This window comes from Neodiprion pinetum, chromosome 1 (assembly GCF_021155775.2).
Source record: "Neodiprion pinetum isolate iyNeoPine1 chromosome 1, iyNeoPine1.2, whole genome shotgun sequence".
NCBI classification, from domain to species: Eukaryota; Metazoa; Arthropoda; class Insecta; order Hymenoptera; family Diprionidae; genus Neodiprion; species Neodiprion pinetum.
In genome coordinates, this window is record NC_060232.1 from 5,115,146 (window position 1) to 5,128,549 (window position 13,404).

Sequence of the window (13,404 nt, forward strand, 5' to 3'; positions counted from 1 at the left end):
TGAAACACTACAAAAGAAATGAACCGATGTTTCTTGATATTCAATTTGACTAAAATGCTTCAGTCACAATGCTTGAAACACTCAAATCTTTGTTTCACCTACTACATGGCATTTTGATGAAAGCAAACCAGTGCGGAAGTTTCAAAGTCTGTAACTGCACTGAAAATACAAGGTATCAAGAGTAAGCCATCTTCAACAATACCCTCGACCATTCGTTCTTTAGAAATACCTTTTTCTAAACTCTTCAAACGGAAAACAGATTGCCAACCGATCAAACTTAATAATAATTGAAACAAATATTCCAACTGTATCCGGCAAAAATGTTGACTATCTAAGTGCTCCTCGGTTATGACGCAAAGCTGTCAATGTTGACTAATTCCATATTCTGCTTTGCGATTGATACAAAACCACGTATTGTTACCATCGATATAAAACAAATGGTGCAAGAAATAATAAAGCAAAATATCCTCTGGCATTGCCTTATGTACTTGTACAGCGGATATTCATTACTCATTGCACTAGGAAGATGATGAAAAGATAATTACAAAAAAATTAGCAACCGTTAGAGTGATGAATTTATATATATTTTTGTTTTTAAATATACATAAATATAGTCGACTATAATTATAGATATTTGAGAACTGTGTTAGGACGTCTGGGGGTGTGTAAATATGCTAATTCCGTTTACCTAGGCGAACCTAAAGTCTAAAGTATTTTGGAGGATAGTATGGTAATTGTATAATATATTAAAGTTGATGTTAATTTTAATTGCTTAGATATACTAATATCAATTTTAATAATTACAAGCGTCGTTACGTCCTTATGAAGCCAGCCAAGTATAAACAACAGCTGAAGTGTGGTCAATTAGTTGTCTTTAGTTTCACGATTATCCAATATTGTGATATATATTAGAAAAATATGCTATGCCTAAAGTATGACAAAGGCCAAAAGGCGACTCTACCAATTATGTCGTCAGGTTACCTGGTGTATTTTACTCTGTCAAACAACTTTTTTCGCCTATAGAATTGAATAATCCATCCCATAAAATCCAATTGTCGAAAACAAAGATAGTGAGACATATTGATGTCGAGGTAATATTGTCTTGAGTGCTGGGAGAGTTAATCTGGTAAATTTAGTCGAACAATATTGCTAATTCTTAGGGATGTGGTATCTTCAAAATTATCAAAGAAGTTATCTTTGTCCTAGGCTCGGCTGTCTAAATTCACAGAAAATCTCTCCTGACTATTTAAAAATCAACTACGTAATTGGGTTGTGTCATATTATACCAGCTTTATACCACATAATTCTCCAACCGTTCAGTGGAATAAGTAAAGATACACCCCCCCTTGGAGAGCCAAAGTTTCGATGGGTTATCACTCAATGAAATTGTCATTATGGCGCAATTGCTAACTGTGAAATTTTATTGCTAACCATGATTATATTTCATTTCTACAATAACTAATACAAAGAAATAAGAAATGGTTATTAAACAATTGTCTATGACGATAGTATGCTCAATGTTTAACATGATTTTCGTTCACTAAACTATGAAAGTTGTTAGCATTCTATTAGTACCGTTATTCTCAAAGATTTTACATTGGATCAACCAACGAGAATAGCGGCTGTAATGGAATGCAGATAACACATTAATTAAAATTACATGAATCGCTACAAACGTATAATATACTGGTAAGCCATAGCATTTCCAAATTGAGGCTGGTAAAACGCGACACAAACCAAGAAAATTATCCACAGCTGTGATACTGCAGAAGAAAATTTGCTGATATTATATAATGAACTGATTTTTTCATTTTCCACAGTTAGATAAGTCTTCCTTGTAATAAATGATGGTTTTCTTCGTTACCTTGTTCCTCCTTCTCATCTTTCTACAGGTTTTACACATTGCACACCGCTGCACAAGACTACATATGCCTTACAGCTTTGAAGATAAATTAAATATAAAATAATAAAAATGAAAAATTCACAGAGAAAAGAATATTCAACGAAAAAAAGAGGGAGAAGAATCACAACACCGCCGGACACCAACCTTTCCAACAATTTTATAGAAAACTTCAGTTGACGGCAAGTGCTAACCGGACAAAAGGCAGACGACTCTACGGATCTGTTTAAGATCGCGTATATAATACATACATCGATTTCGCGCCTATAATGTAATATTTAACGAAGCAGCATCCGCGAACGAAGTGTAAATAATTATTCAAAAACGTAAATTCAAACAATATTTAATGAGTAATAATGCTCGTTATATTCTTGTGAGATTGGACATAAACACACAGTACTACTTATACTTCATTGCATTATTTATGAATCAATCATCTAATATACTTAATAATTATTAGACTAATATTAACCTAGAATTGTGATCACCCATCAACGTCAGTCATCATCTAAATAACATTCCCTTTCAATATAGAAACAAATCGCTACGTGTTAATTTTTGTAGTTTCGATCGGTTCATTAACTAAGATATTTTGGACTGACTGACTGACTGCACCAGGAATTCCGCTTCTACTTAAAATACATACAAGGAATTCTTTTTTTTTTCTTTTACAAATTTTGCCTTTAAGTAAATTAATAAACATAAGATAGAATAATAATGATAAATCGTAATAACCATAAAGATAATAATAGGTAATAGTAGTAGTAAGCTGGCAGCAGTTAATAACCAGATATTTTCTCATAATAAATTCACACTAGATGACAATCTCTGACATGGCACTATCATCTAAATTGGAATTTGTTCTTTTGTCTTCCATTCATTCCACGATGTGCAATCAGCTGCCAGATAATTTATATCTCGTTTTCTCCGTGTTTTATATTTTTTCTTTTGTTTGTTTATATAGTTATATAACCATTTTCCCAATGACTACACACTAAGAAGTTCAAATTTTTTGCACTTTTTCACCAACAACAACCGGATTGTTACGTCGAATCTCTTGGGCACCCATTTCTCTGTAATCGAATTTGCAGTCGTGCTTGTCACTGTATCGATGCACGGAGCAAAATAATCCTCCACAGCGGCACTCAAATCCTGTAAGATATTGCAAGTTAGTAGATACCTACAGTTTCGATCAAGGGTAAAGATATAGCAAATGAAACTAGAGACGTAAGAACAGAAATTTATATTGAAACAAACGAAATTCATATTCTCACAGACAGTGCAACAAACTTAACAAAAATACTTCGTGTTTAAAGAGTAAACCTCTAAAATTCTTTTTCACTATGCATGTACACCCGAGTAAAATCAGGTCTAATCTTCTTCATTCAAGCGGCTCAGAAATAAGGTTGGTTCCAACAGTCTCTATCCAATCACAGTGTCATATGGAGCAGATACGGCGTACATTATTGAATATGTGTAAGTTAGACGCTAGTCAACCTTATTCCTGACCTGATAAAATCAATGGGGGTCAGGTCCGGCATTATTCGGATTGGAACGTATATGAGTGAAATTTGCTGATTGAATTTCTAGTTTTTAGACTTAGTTTAAGGTGAAACCGAACTTGAATTGTTTTAGCCTTTATTTTGTTCGGTGCAAAATGGCATTTGATAGTTGACGAATATTAAGAGTAATGATTGAATTGAATTTGTTTTGCATAAAAATTATTTTTTTCTTTCCATTTCGTAATTTAAAGAAAATACTTTTATCTAAGTATCAGTCCAGGTGAAGTTTCAATCGATACTTACCGGTCAGGCCCACTTTCTTGCGACAAATAGCACAACGATTTTTCTTCTTTTTGGATTCTTTGTCACTCTCCTTGCCATCAAAACTATCATCGGCATCCCCACTACTGACCGAACCTTCCGCAGCCCCACTACTTGCACCTGCTTCTCCTTCCTGATCTTCTCTGCTCACCTAGTCGTACAAAAAATGAAACTTACTACTGGTTGCACATTTAGCGTCAATTGATGGTATATCCTACTTAATGGAATCACGAATAACACTCAAGAATGAAAGTTGACAAAAAATTATGTGTCACCTTACTAGTACAAACTCAAGGAATGTAAAGTTTATAAAGCATTAAGTATTCCCTTTCTTTGTCAATAGTGTTCCATTATTCTCAATCACAAAGCTATTGAAAAGAAAATGTGAAAACTGAGTTAAGGAGTTACGTGAACATGGGAACTTGTCTGTGGTTAATGAATTATTATTATTATTACTATTATTAATTATTTAATTAATTAATTAATTTATTTATTTAAGCAGAAGGGAACTAACACATTGTGAACAATTTTTAGTGACAATTTTAGAAATTTGGATTTTTCTGGAGGGAAAAGTGAGACGTCTGAGAATTCTGTATCAAAAATGATATAATAAGCGTCATTAGAAACTAATATGCAATAAGAAAATTTGTTGAAATGCCAATTTTGTAGGTTAAATACAAGTCTTTAAACAAAGATTCAAAGCCATTTTAATAAATTTGATAATGAATGTATCAAAAACATATTGGGACTAGAAACAATAGCGTGACATTAAATACATAAGTAATAAAAAACTTAGGTTGGATTATACGACTTGCACTTTTACGACAGGCAATAAGTAGTGCATGAAATAAGATGTCTTATAAAAGAACTTCAAAACATAAATAAATAATTAGTGAACTTCAAACAGCGACCCCAAACTCCGTTAAATGAAGCATATCAACGTTTAATCAGTACCTGGTCACCGTCTGTTGAGGTGCCAAGCCCGGAGGCCATAATCTACTAAAATTTCTCACTGTCAAAAAATGTTTTTGGTGTATCCATGGCAACGACATTGACCATGGCCATTATCACAAGCGAGCTTAATATCTAACTTACCTCCTTTGGACTGGGCAGGTCGTTTGTAGGCTGAGGAATTGTGGGAATGGTTGGTTGTGCAGTCGTCCCCGTTGACGCAAGACTTGCAAATCCTGTCTGCAATGTACCAGCATTACTCGAAGCAGTTTGTGAGGTTGGTACGGAGGTTGGTGGAGATGCAGCGGAGACTGGTGGCTGTTGTTTTTTCTTAAGGTTTTCTTTGTAGCACAAAGAGCAGAGACCGTCGGTAGCAGGAGATCCGTAGAACCCGCAGCCGCTACGGCACAAGGCTTGCATGGGGTTAGATTCTCGTTCCATATTTGACACTTCTTTTGTTACTTTAATATGGAGTACTCTTTTTTTTTCTCCCACTCCTCTACCCTCTTTCTATTCCTTTTATTATATAATCCTAAGTAAGTTTATTTGCGTCGAGCCGGTATTAGCGACGAGTTACTGCTTGTCAGATAACCAAGATTGCTAATAGTTCCTCGTCGCAGCCGACTCACTTTTTTTCCTTCCGCCGTTCCACGACACGGTGTTTATCGTCACCACGAACTTCTCTGTAACAACGATAGGCCAGTAAGTATGAGTTAATAAAAGGCTGTCCATGTGCGTGCGTGGTTAGATAAATGATCATTAGAACCTGACCGATTAGTCACAAAAATAATAATGCAAAAGAAAAGAAAAACCGCACATCAGCCACGAATTGGCAAGAATATTCTGAGAAAAAAAATGTGACATAATAAAGTAAAAAATATATGTACATAAAAAAAAAAAAAAAACTGTACAAGGAATTTCTTTTTTCAAATCCTTCGAAAAATAATGACACTCACTTCATAAGAAGCAAAGTTAATGCGACGAATCCACAACATGGAGTAACCAGTGAAATATCTTTTGGGCATTTGGACGTAGTATTTTAATATATTGCACCACCCGCGCACCACACCAGGTCAAAGCAGCAGCGCGATTATACTTTTAGTCGTTTAGACGACGAACTTTATTTTGTTAATAGACGAGACAAGAATACAAAACGGTGTGAGTAAACCTCTCATTTTGCTTGTTTCAATTGCATACTGCGTAACTATTTCGACGTTCGATACAAGAGAGAAAATTGAATCTAACCGAACCCACAAGGACGGAACAACGATAACGACGGGCGAATGTTTTCATCATGGCGAACCAGGCAGGCAAGCAGGCAGGCAAGGCAGCAAACGTAGCAAACCAGCGAACGGCAAAGAGGGCCGGAGGAGGAGGAGGAGGAGTCGCGACGTCGGACCGAGGGGTGGGTCAAGGGGAGGTAAGCGGGGGCCCTTGGTCACCGCCGGATGGAATTGGGAGCGAAGAACTTTACTATGGACTCTGTAGAGCCCGCAGAGGCGCGGTGGCGCGGACACCAACTCCCAAGGCGAATGGAAGAGTAAAAAGCTGAGAGCGATGATCCCCCCCCGGCCCTCTCCACTCCCCGCCCTTATTCCACAGCAGTTTCAACACCGTACCAAAACGGTGGCGCGTTATTTTGCGCGCCCCTTACCGCCGGGTCATGGAGAGAGCGAAGAGAGACAACGACTGCGCGCGTCAAAGCTGTTGTAAGTATGATTGTTCGGTTATATAACGTGACATGTAGTAAATGATGATTAAATAGTAGAAGACATTTGATTTTTTAGGTTGCTTGGTTTAATATTGGTGCAATATATCATCGTCGTGCTTTGTAATTCACCGATTATCACCATCGCCCTGTTGTAACTACGCTCGTATATTTACAAGACGCAATCCAGTCTGGAGATGTTTAAATGTGCTGGGAGAAATAGCGCTTGATCCAAATTGAAAAACAAGGTTAAGAACATGTTATGCATAGATTAACCTCGCACATGTGTATGTATAGACGAGAGTGAGGGAGCTGAGAGAAATTGGCAAATACCCTGAAAATACGTCACTGCTTGATTAAGGACCAGCTTAGACCGTTGTGTAGCCGTGGATTTAATAGTACGTAGGAGAGAGAGAGAGAGAGGGGGAAAGCGAGATAGAGGACAAAGATGAGAATTGCTAGTGTTGCTCGGGTTGGTATCACTCTTCAACCCTGCGCCAATATATTTCTTTTATTATTACTATTATTATCATTATTTGCCACTCTAAATTTTTTTTTTAATAACTACAGCCACGAAATGTTGAACATTTAAAATTAATTATAAAAACAATATTGGATTATGTCGAATAAATGGAAAAACAAGATCCAAGATAAACGGTTTATTTACGTGGTGAGTGATGGCACAATAACATCAATAAAATGTAATAAACGTTGACCGAAGAAGCGAAGACGTTGCGTGTAGAAGAAATGAAGCAGCATTAACTTCGTAACATGCGGTAAATTGTCGAGGACACCCAATTTGCTGACTGACATGAAATTACATTATTACATAAAACTGGACGTACGTAACGTTACGTTGTTAGTGGGGAAAATTTTTTTAAAAACTTATAGGAACCTATCATTGCCAGCCGAGTTATCGCTTTCGCTTTCTTTTCTTTATTCCGTCTGATTTTTCATCAGACCCGACGGTTGTTCGGCACGAATTCACGTGAATATGTAGATATCACGGATAGGGGAGTGCATGCGTCCAAAGATCATAGGTTTAAAACGCGGATGAGACGCGAAACGTTGGGGGACAAACGGAGACTGAGAATTAATGCAATATAGAGAGAATAAAGAGCGCCGACGGGCGATGCGATACGATTGGCTGATACGCGCAGGCGCCGTGAGCCAATACCAAATTACTCCACTCCCATCACATCGCGGCTTCGTAATTTCGTATCGCGCGTCGCTCGGAGCAAGCTCGGAACGTCGCGGGGAAGTGAGAAGCAAGAATACTGCGTATTCGCTAGTCACTGCTGACGTAGTTCGTGCTCACCACGTCTTGCTGCAGACACTACACACCGATCTACGTGTAGGTATAATAACAATCACACGCAATTTGAATGACCAGACTGTGTGTGCGCGTTTGTGTGCGGGTATTAAAAGGCAGAAGACGACGATGGTGGTAATTGAGGCGTACGATGCTACCCAAAATCCTGTTCTTTTTCACAATGATTAATTCGTATATATATCACAATAACGTGCAATACTATAATATTATAAATTTCGAAGAAACTGGTTATCCCTATCGTTGGCTCATAACTTGACGATGAACATTGCCGATTTTGGTATATGTGCACACTTTCTATCCCATCGAAATTATTGCACAAATTGCAGCACGGCTGAGTGAGCACTGATTTTACATAATAGGCGCGGTAATTAACGGGACGTTCGTATATTAGTCGGTACGCAATTATTTTTTTTTTATTTTATTTATTTCAAGTCTTATTTCTACTCTTCATTTCGTCGAAACTTTAGCAATAATTATACGTGTATTCACTAGGTACTATTGAAAGAGTTGATCAAATATAATACTACAAGTATATATATTACTTATTTTTCAGCCATAATATTACAAGGAGTATTTGTTTTTGGCCTATGCAACTCGGCGAGGTGGATTCTTGTCATTATAGTTTCCAATGGTTTAGCAAGCAGCAGAACTTGACTTCACGGCAGTCCGACAGATAGAAATGATTTTCATAATCGTCAGCTATCGAAATAAGGTGAAAAAAAAATGAAAGACATGGACGGATGTGGCACAAAAAGATAAATTTTATTAAATTTAAATCTAACGGTAATATTTTAATTTGTTCAGGTAAAAGAAATGCGCTTGAAAACAAATAATCAGACGAAGATAAGAAACGCAAAAGTAATTTTTAAACTTGGCGCAAGTAAGGAATTGAATTGAAAACAGAACGCTGTATAGTTTTACGCATGTTACAATCTAGCGGGTCACATGGATTGAAATGAGACGTGGGTGGATATCTTCTGCAAACTATGTCATCTTTGTTCCAAGTTTTGGTAGTCATCCAAATTCTGGTCGTTGACTACCTAGTTTTTGTTCGAAGCGTATTTTTACAAAACTTCCTAGTAGCAGCTGTTGCGAGTTCAGTGTCACGCTGCTTCGGTGAAACAGATCGCAGGATAGATTAATAATACGTATTTACGCAAATATACGTGTATTTACACTATTTTGATATTTTCAAGAATATCCGCGGACAACAAGTTGTTGCAATCTAGATGGAATGTTATTGCCCTTGGTGAGAATGCAATGCAAACATTGGCGAGGGAAAACTGAATCGCAGTAATATTTATTTCCGATTAAACGACGATACGGTTTCTTCGAAACTAGGAAATATGGTGAAAAACAGAGAAAAAAGAAACAGACGAATTTTTTTACTGTAGAATAAAAAAAACGATCTATAGATAGACTTGCACGCGGTGTTTATTCGTTGTGTAGCCGCCGCGCTTTAATACGGGAAAGAATAATTTTTCTACCAAGTAAACGAATCAATGAGCTGTGTTTTATCTGTAGTAAGAAAACAAAACTCAACAGCGATTCGCTGCACTTTCTTTACACGCTGCACGCATCGACTGCAGATCTCGCATTTTACTGTTCACCGTATTCGAAGACTGGTCAAAACATGAAATAAGCAAAAGGCGTAAATTTATACCGCTTGTGTAAATCTTAATGTGTGAATTAATTTAGAAAATGAAAATCCTCATCGTTACGTAATTTAAAAAACGAGGCATACTGCTATGGACTTTAATTGGGAGCTACGTATTTCGACGTATAATAATGAAATTTACAGTTTACAATCATCGAGAATCCCAGTTGTCTGCACATTGCTGACTTACAAAATTTCATCAGCTAATTAACGCACATTTTTCACCGCCAAGGGATGACTTTTTAATAAAAATTTTACGAGATAAAGATCGTCGAGGACACAAATGCTCCGCTCCAAGCTTGGATATCATGAATGTTGACGGTGACATTGAATGATTTGCAAAGTTCGAAAATAGCGTGCAAACAAAAATGGCGTTGCACGGGCAAATCTTTTGTGTTTGCAATTCCAGCGCAGGTTGTTGCGCGAACTCGTCCCAATCCTTTGTCATTGTATTCACATACTTAACCGTCATTGGCTACATTCAAGTATCAATTCTATACGCGTAAACTCCCAAGGCTTTTAATCTTACGCTATTACCTACTACTACCTCGTACAAGTGTCTCAGCAAGTATAGAATGTAATTGACTCATACTGTACTAAAAGTTAGCGCGTATCATTGGCACATAACAATGACGCACGATTATATTTTCAACTTAGATAATTGTATCAAAATCATCTTCGGATTTCCAATTAAAACCAACTTGACAGTTCAAAGCTTTAACCGATAGTTGCGTCATCAGCGGGCAAAATTATTCATCCACACTTTCAACTTTGAGAAACGGTGATCGCGGGAAATGTAATAACAATCATTTCCTCGATCACATCTTTCTTGTTTCAAATATTGTGCCCATACAGTACGATAACGCAATGTTTTACAGTACAAAAAAGGATCTGAATCACCGACTCAGGAAAACTTTATCCTACTAGTTATTTCAAGACAGCTGAGAAATGCCGAGAACTTCGAGGAAGGTAAGGATAATTTACAAAGAACCACGAAGATTTTGATTCTAGGAAAAAAATGACTCGGTGATATCTGTAGAAATATTCGTTCTTCGTCAAATTTTGATTTCCCGCAATTTATAAACGTGCGATGCCGTCGTTGTCACTCAACATAATAAGAAAATGCGGTGGTAAGCTTTTCGAACAAAATCTCGTCGGTTAGTACTTGCAATTTTTTGATAAATACAATGTAGATTGTATTTTATACGCGAAAATGCTACTTTGAAAAGGGAAGAGTTAAAGAAGCAGCTTGGCGGTTATCAACGCTTAATATAAAACTTAAAAATTGCTGACTTACGATATCTTTTTAAATTCATGTTAGCCGATACCTGATTATCGAAAATAGTGTAATTCGGCTGATTGTGGGTCGGCTTGAAAGTTGAATATCAAAATGATTTATGAAACATAGAAATATGTATGCTTGAAATTAATTCGAACTAGGTGTCAGCTGATAAACGCTTCATTTGCATAGCGCATATATATATGTATATGCATACAATGTATGCATCGTAAGACAAAATGTATCGGCGATGGAACAACAGGTCAAAAAACGTGGGACGTCTAACGAAGCAGGTGTATGAGACGAGACAAGTGAGTGTTTATGGACTATAGTCGTCGCATGTGTATGGAAGCATCGTCCTTGGCAAAGTCGAACCGACCAAGAAACTCGTGTTACACAGAGTTCAACCTCTGCTGATTCAACCTAGAGTTTATTATACCTATATACCTACACGATTACTTTTACCGTCGAAGGTCTATTCCGCTTATTTTTAATAAAGAAAGAACAGAAACAATTCTACGCCGCTACGGCGGGTGCAACAAATGAGGGGGGAGGGGATGAGTAAATAAAAATAATCAGCACGACCTTGTGAATTCAGAATATAAATATGAGACAAAGAAACATAATTTCTTCTGTCATTAAACCCTGCCACGAGCAAAGTTTCGAGAAACGCAGTGCTATTGTTACTGCTCTGTAGGAAAGAGAGAGAGAGACCGAGAGAAGAAAAGATTGAAGGAAAAATCATAACAAGCGTAAAAGAAAATTTCTCCACTACCTATAACTGAGGATTTCAACGATACCAAAGCTGAGGTGCATAAGCTTGTTGAAATAAATTTATCACTATGATTACTTGTGCGACGAGTTACCTCGGAGTAGTGATATCATTATTTAAGAAAAAAAAAATTAAAATAATAACAATCGTAATAATGGTGATAATAATTTCGTCGAAGGAAACCTCACAGGTGTGGCGAGAGTCTATCTCTTACGGCTCTTAGTATACTCGTACAGCGGTCATTACAGTTATAAAAACTACTCATCCATCATTTGAAGATCGTGCAGAATGTCCCAAACACGGACTCGCTTCGTTGTCTTATAGTCAACGCGTTATACCCTTTCTTTTTTGAAATCATATTAATACGCGTGATTTTTTAATTTACTTCACTTTCGACGCCATGCCTGTAACACGCACGAGATTCGTTTCCACCTTTGATTGTGAGAAAGCAGAGTTGCACTCGAGCACATTGTGCGTTCGCTCGCCCGACGCGTGTACATGTTCGTATGCATACATACGGGTGCGTATCGTGCTCGTTCTCTTCTCTCTCCTCTCTATCGCTCGCGCTCTCTCTCTTTCTTTCCGCGTACGTAAACTCGTGTTCGCGTTCATTTGCGTTCGAATCATCGGCAGTAGCGTCACACACACGCGTGTCCAACACGTAGGCGTAATTCTTTCGTACGGCAATGCTAATCCAATATTACGTCGGTTCTTTGTTACCTGTGTATTTCGTGCCTGGTCGAACTCTTGGCTTCGACTGTTTTTTGTTTTCTACTAGCTTTACTTGAAGTGCGACGAGGTAGGGATCAATTTTTACCCGTAAAGGGGAAAGGGTGAGGACGAGGCGTTATTTGGAAATGTGTAACATAGCTTTCGGCTACTTACGACTAGCACACACCTATAGATTTTGTCCCGTGTCGTAAAAATAGTACGCTAAAGGGGGGTACAAGAATCAGCTATTGCAACACTTACTGAAGGCTGCTGTGGCGTAGCAGGGCGCAATATGTCAGCTGACTTGACGTGTGGCCGATTGAAATCCTGCGACGTTATCCCACATATTCTTAATAAAAACTCGTCATATCCCCTCGATAACTCGCGACGCAGGTATTTTTCTTTATGTCCTTTACAGTACAGCGAAGCACTCAATCCACACAGGCACTAAAAATTGTCCCCTGGTTAATCGGTTAGGTGAACTTATTACTCCAACTCCCAGGCTAGGTAAAATCTCAGTCTTGGCCCTAGCCGTCGACCTCGGTTACTGACCAACACCTTCGCTCAGAGGCAGACGAACAATACTGCTGATGACTGGTGTAAAGTTAGAACTCCTATCTCCCCCTTCCGCTGATATCCGACCACTGCAGCGATACACGGAGTCGCCTCGAAACTAATCGAACCTCGACTCGACCTCGGCCCGTGGATATGCAATTAAAAGAAACGCGACTCGATGTGAAAAATTGTGCGGCGTTCTTGCTTTTGCAAGTCACCGCAACGTACTTTCACCATCTAAATGTGCATTTCTGCTCCAGTACCTTAATAAATTTGAATTATTGTAACGCAATTAGAGGTCAACTTCGGAATTGATTAATTATAATGACTGAGAAGAAGATGAGAAATGATTTTTACAGGTATTAATAAAAGACGAACGTTCTATTGCTGTACTAATTAATAATCGTAAGAACCAACGGCATTCGTAAATTCATTGGCAAAGAATTAACGGAGTAACCATGGTGGAGTGACATCGATGTACGTGAAATTTCACACAACATTCGCAGCGGTCTCACGACCTAATAGCTATGATGGCACTTACAGCAGTGAGCACTCTGTTTCACTCTATCCTATTCTCTTTGGAAGTAACTACGATGATTAGTTTGTCATGTGAATTGTTTTTTTATAGTTTCAGTAGAGCCAAATAAGAATTTTAATTCATTATCTATTGGTTATTTATTATTAAATCTCAGACAATATCCGTTGGCTGAATATT

The 13,404-nt window shown here is 37.7% G+C and overlaps 1 protein-coding gene across 2 annotated transcripts; it reads right to left on the bottom strand.

Moving 5' to 3' along the window:
* Positions 1 to 562: 562 nt before the first annotated feature.
* Positions 563 to 12,766, bottom strand: drn (doctor no). Of its 2 annotated transcripts, none has more exons than XM_046632181.2 (4): positions 12,396 to 12,766; positions 4,819 to 5,357; positions 3,706 to 3,874; positions 563 to 3,052 (listed from the first exon to the last, which is right to left on the bottom strand). In XM_046632181.2, the coding sequence occupies exons 2-4, from the start codon at positions 5,113 to 5,115 to the stop codon at positions 2,904 to 2,906; spliced, it is 615 nt and encodes a 204-aa protein (XP_046488137.1). In that variant the 5' UTR covers positions 5,116 to 5,357; positions 12,396 to 12,766; the 3' UTR covers positions 563 to 2,903. The 2 variants fall into 2 exon arrangements, with proteins under 2 accessions (XP_046488137.1, XP_046488146.1); XM_046632190.2 differs by lacking the exon at positions 12,396 to 12,766 and adding an exon at positions 5,631 to 5,768.
* Between the last annotated feature and the right edge of the window lie 638 nt (positions 12,767 to 13,404).

Bases quoted from the DNA above. Each gene is read 5' to 3' on its own strand.
- drn (XM_046632181.2), bottom strand. From the start codon at position 5,115: ATGGAACGAGAATCTAACCCCATGCAAGCCTTGTGCCGTAGCGGCTGC. The intron at 3,875-4,818 runs GTAAGTTAGATA...TTGTACGACTAG, and splicing joins ACCTGCCCAGTCCAAAGGAG to GTGAGCAGAGAAGATCAGGA. The intron at 3,053-3,705 runs GTAAGTATCGAT...AATATCTTACAG, and splicing joins CAAGAAAGTGGGCCTGACCG to GATTTGAGTGCCGCTGTGGA.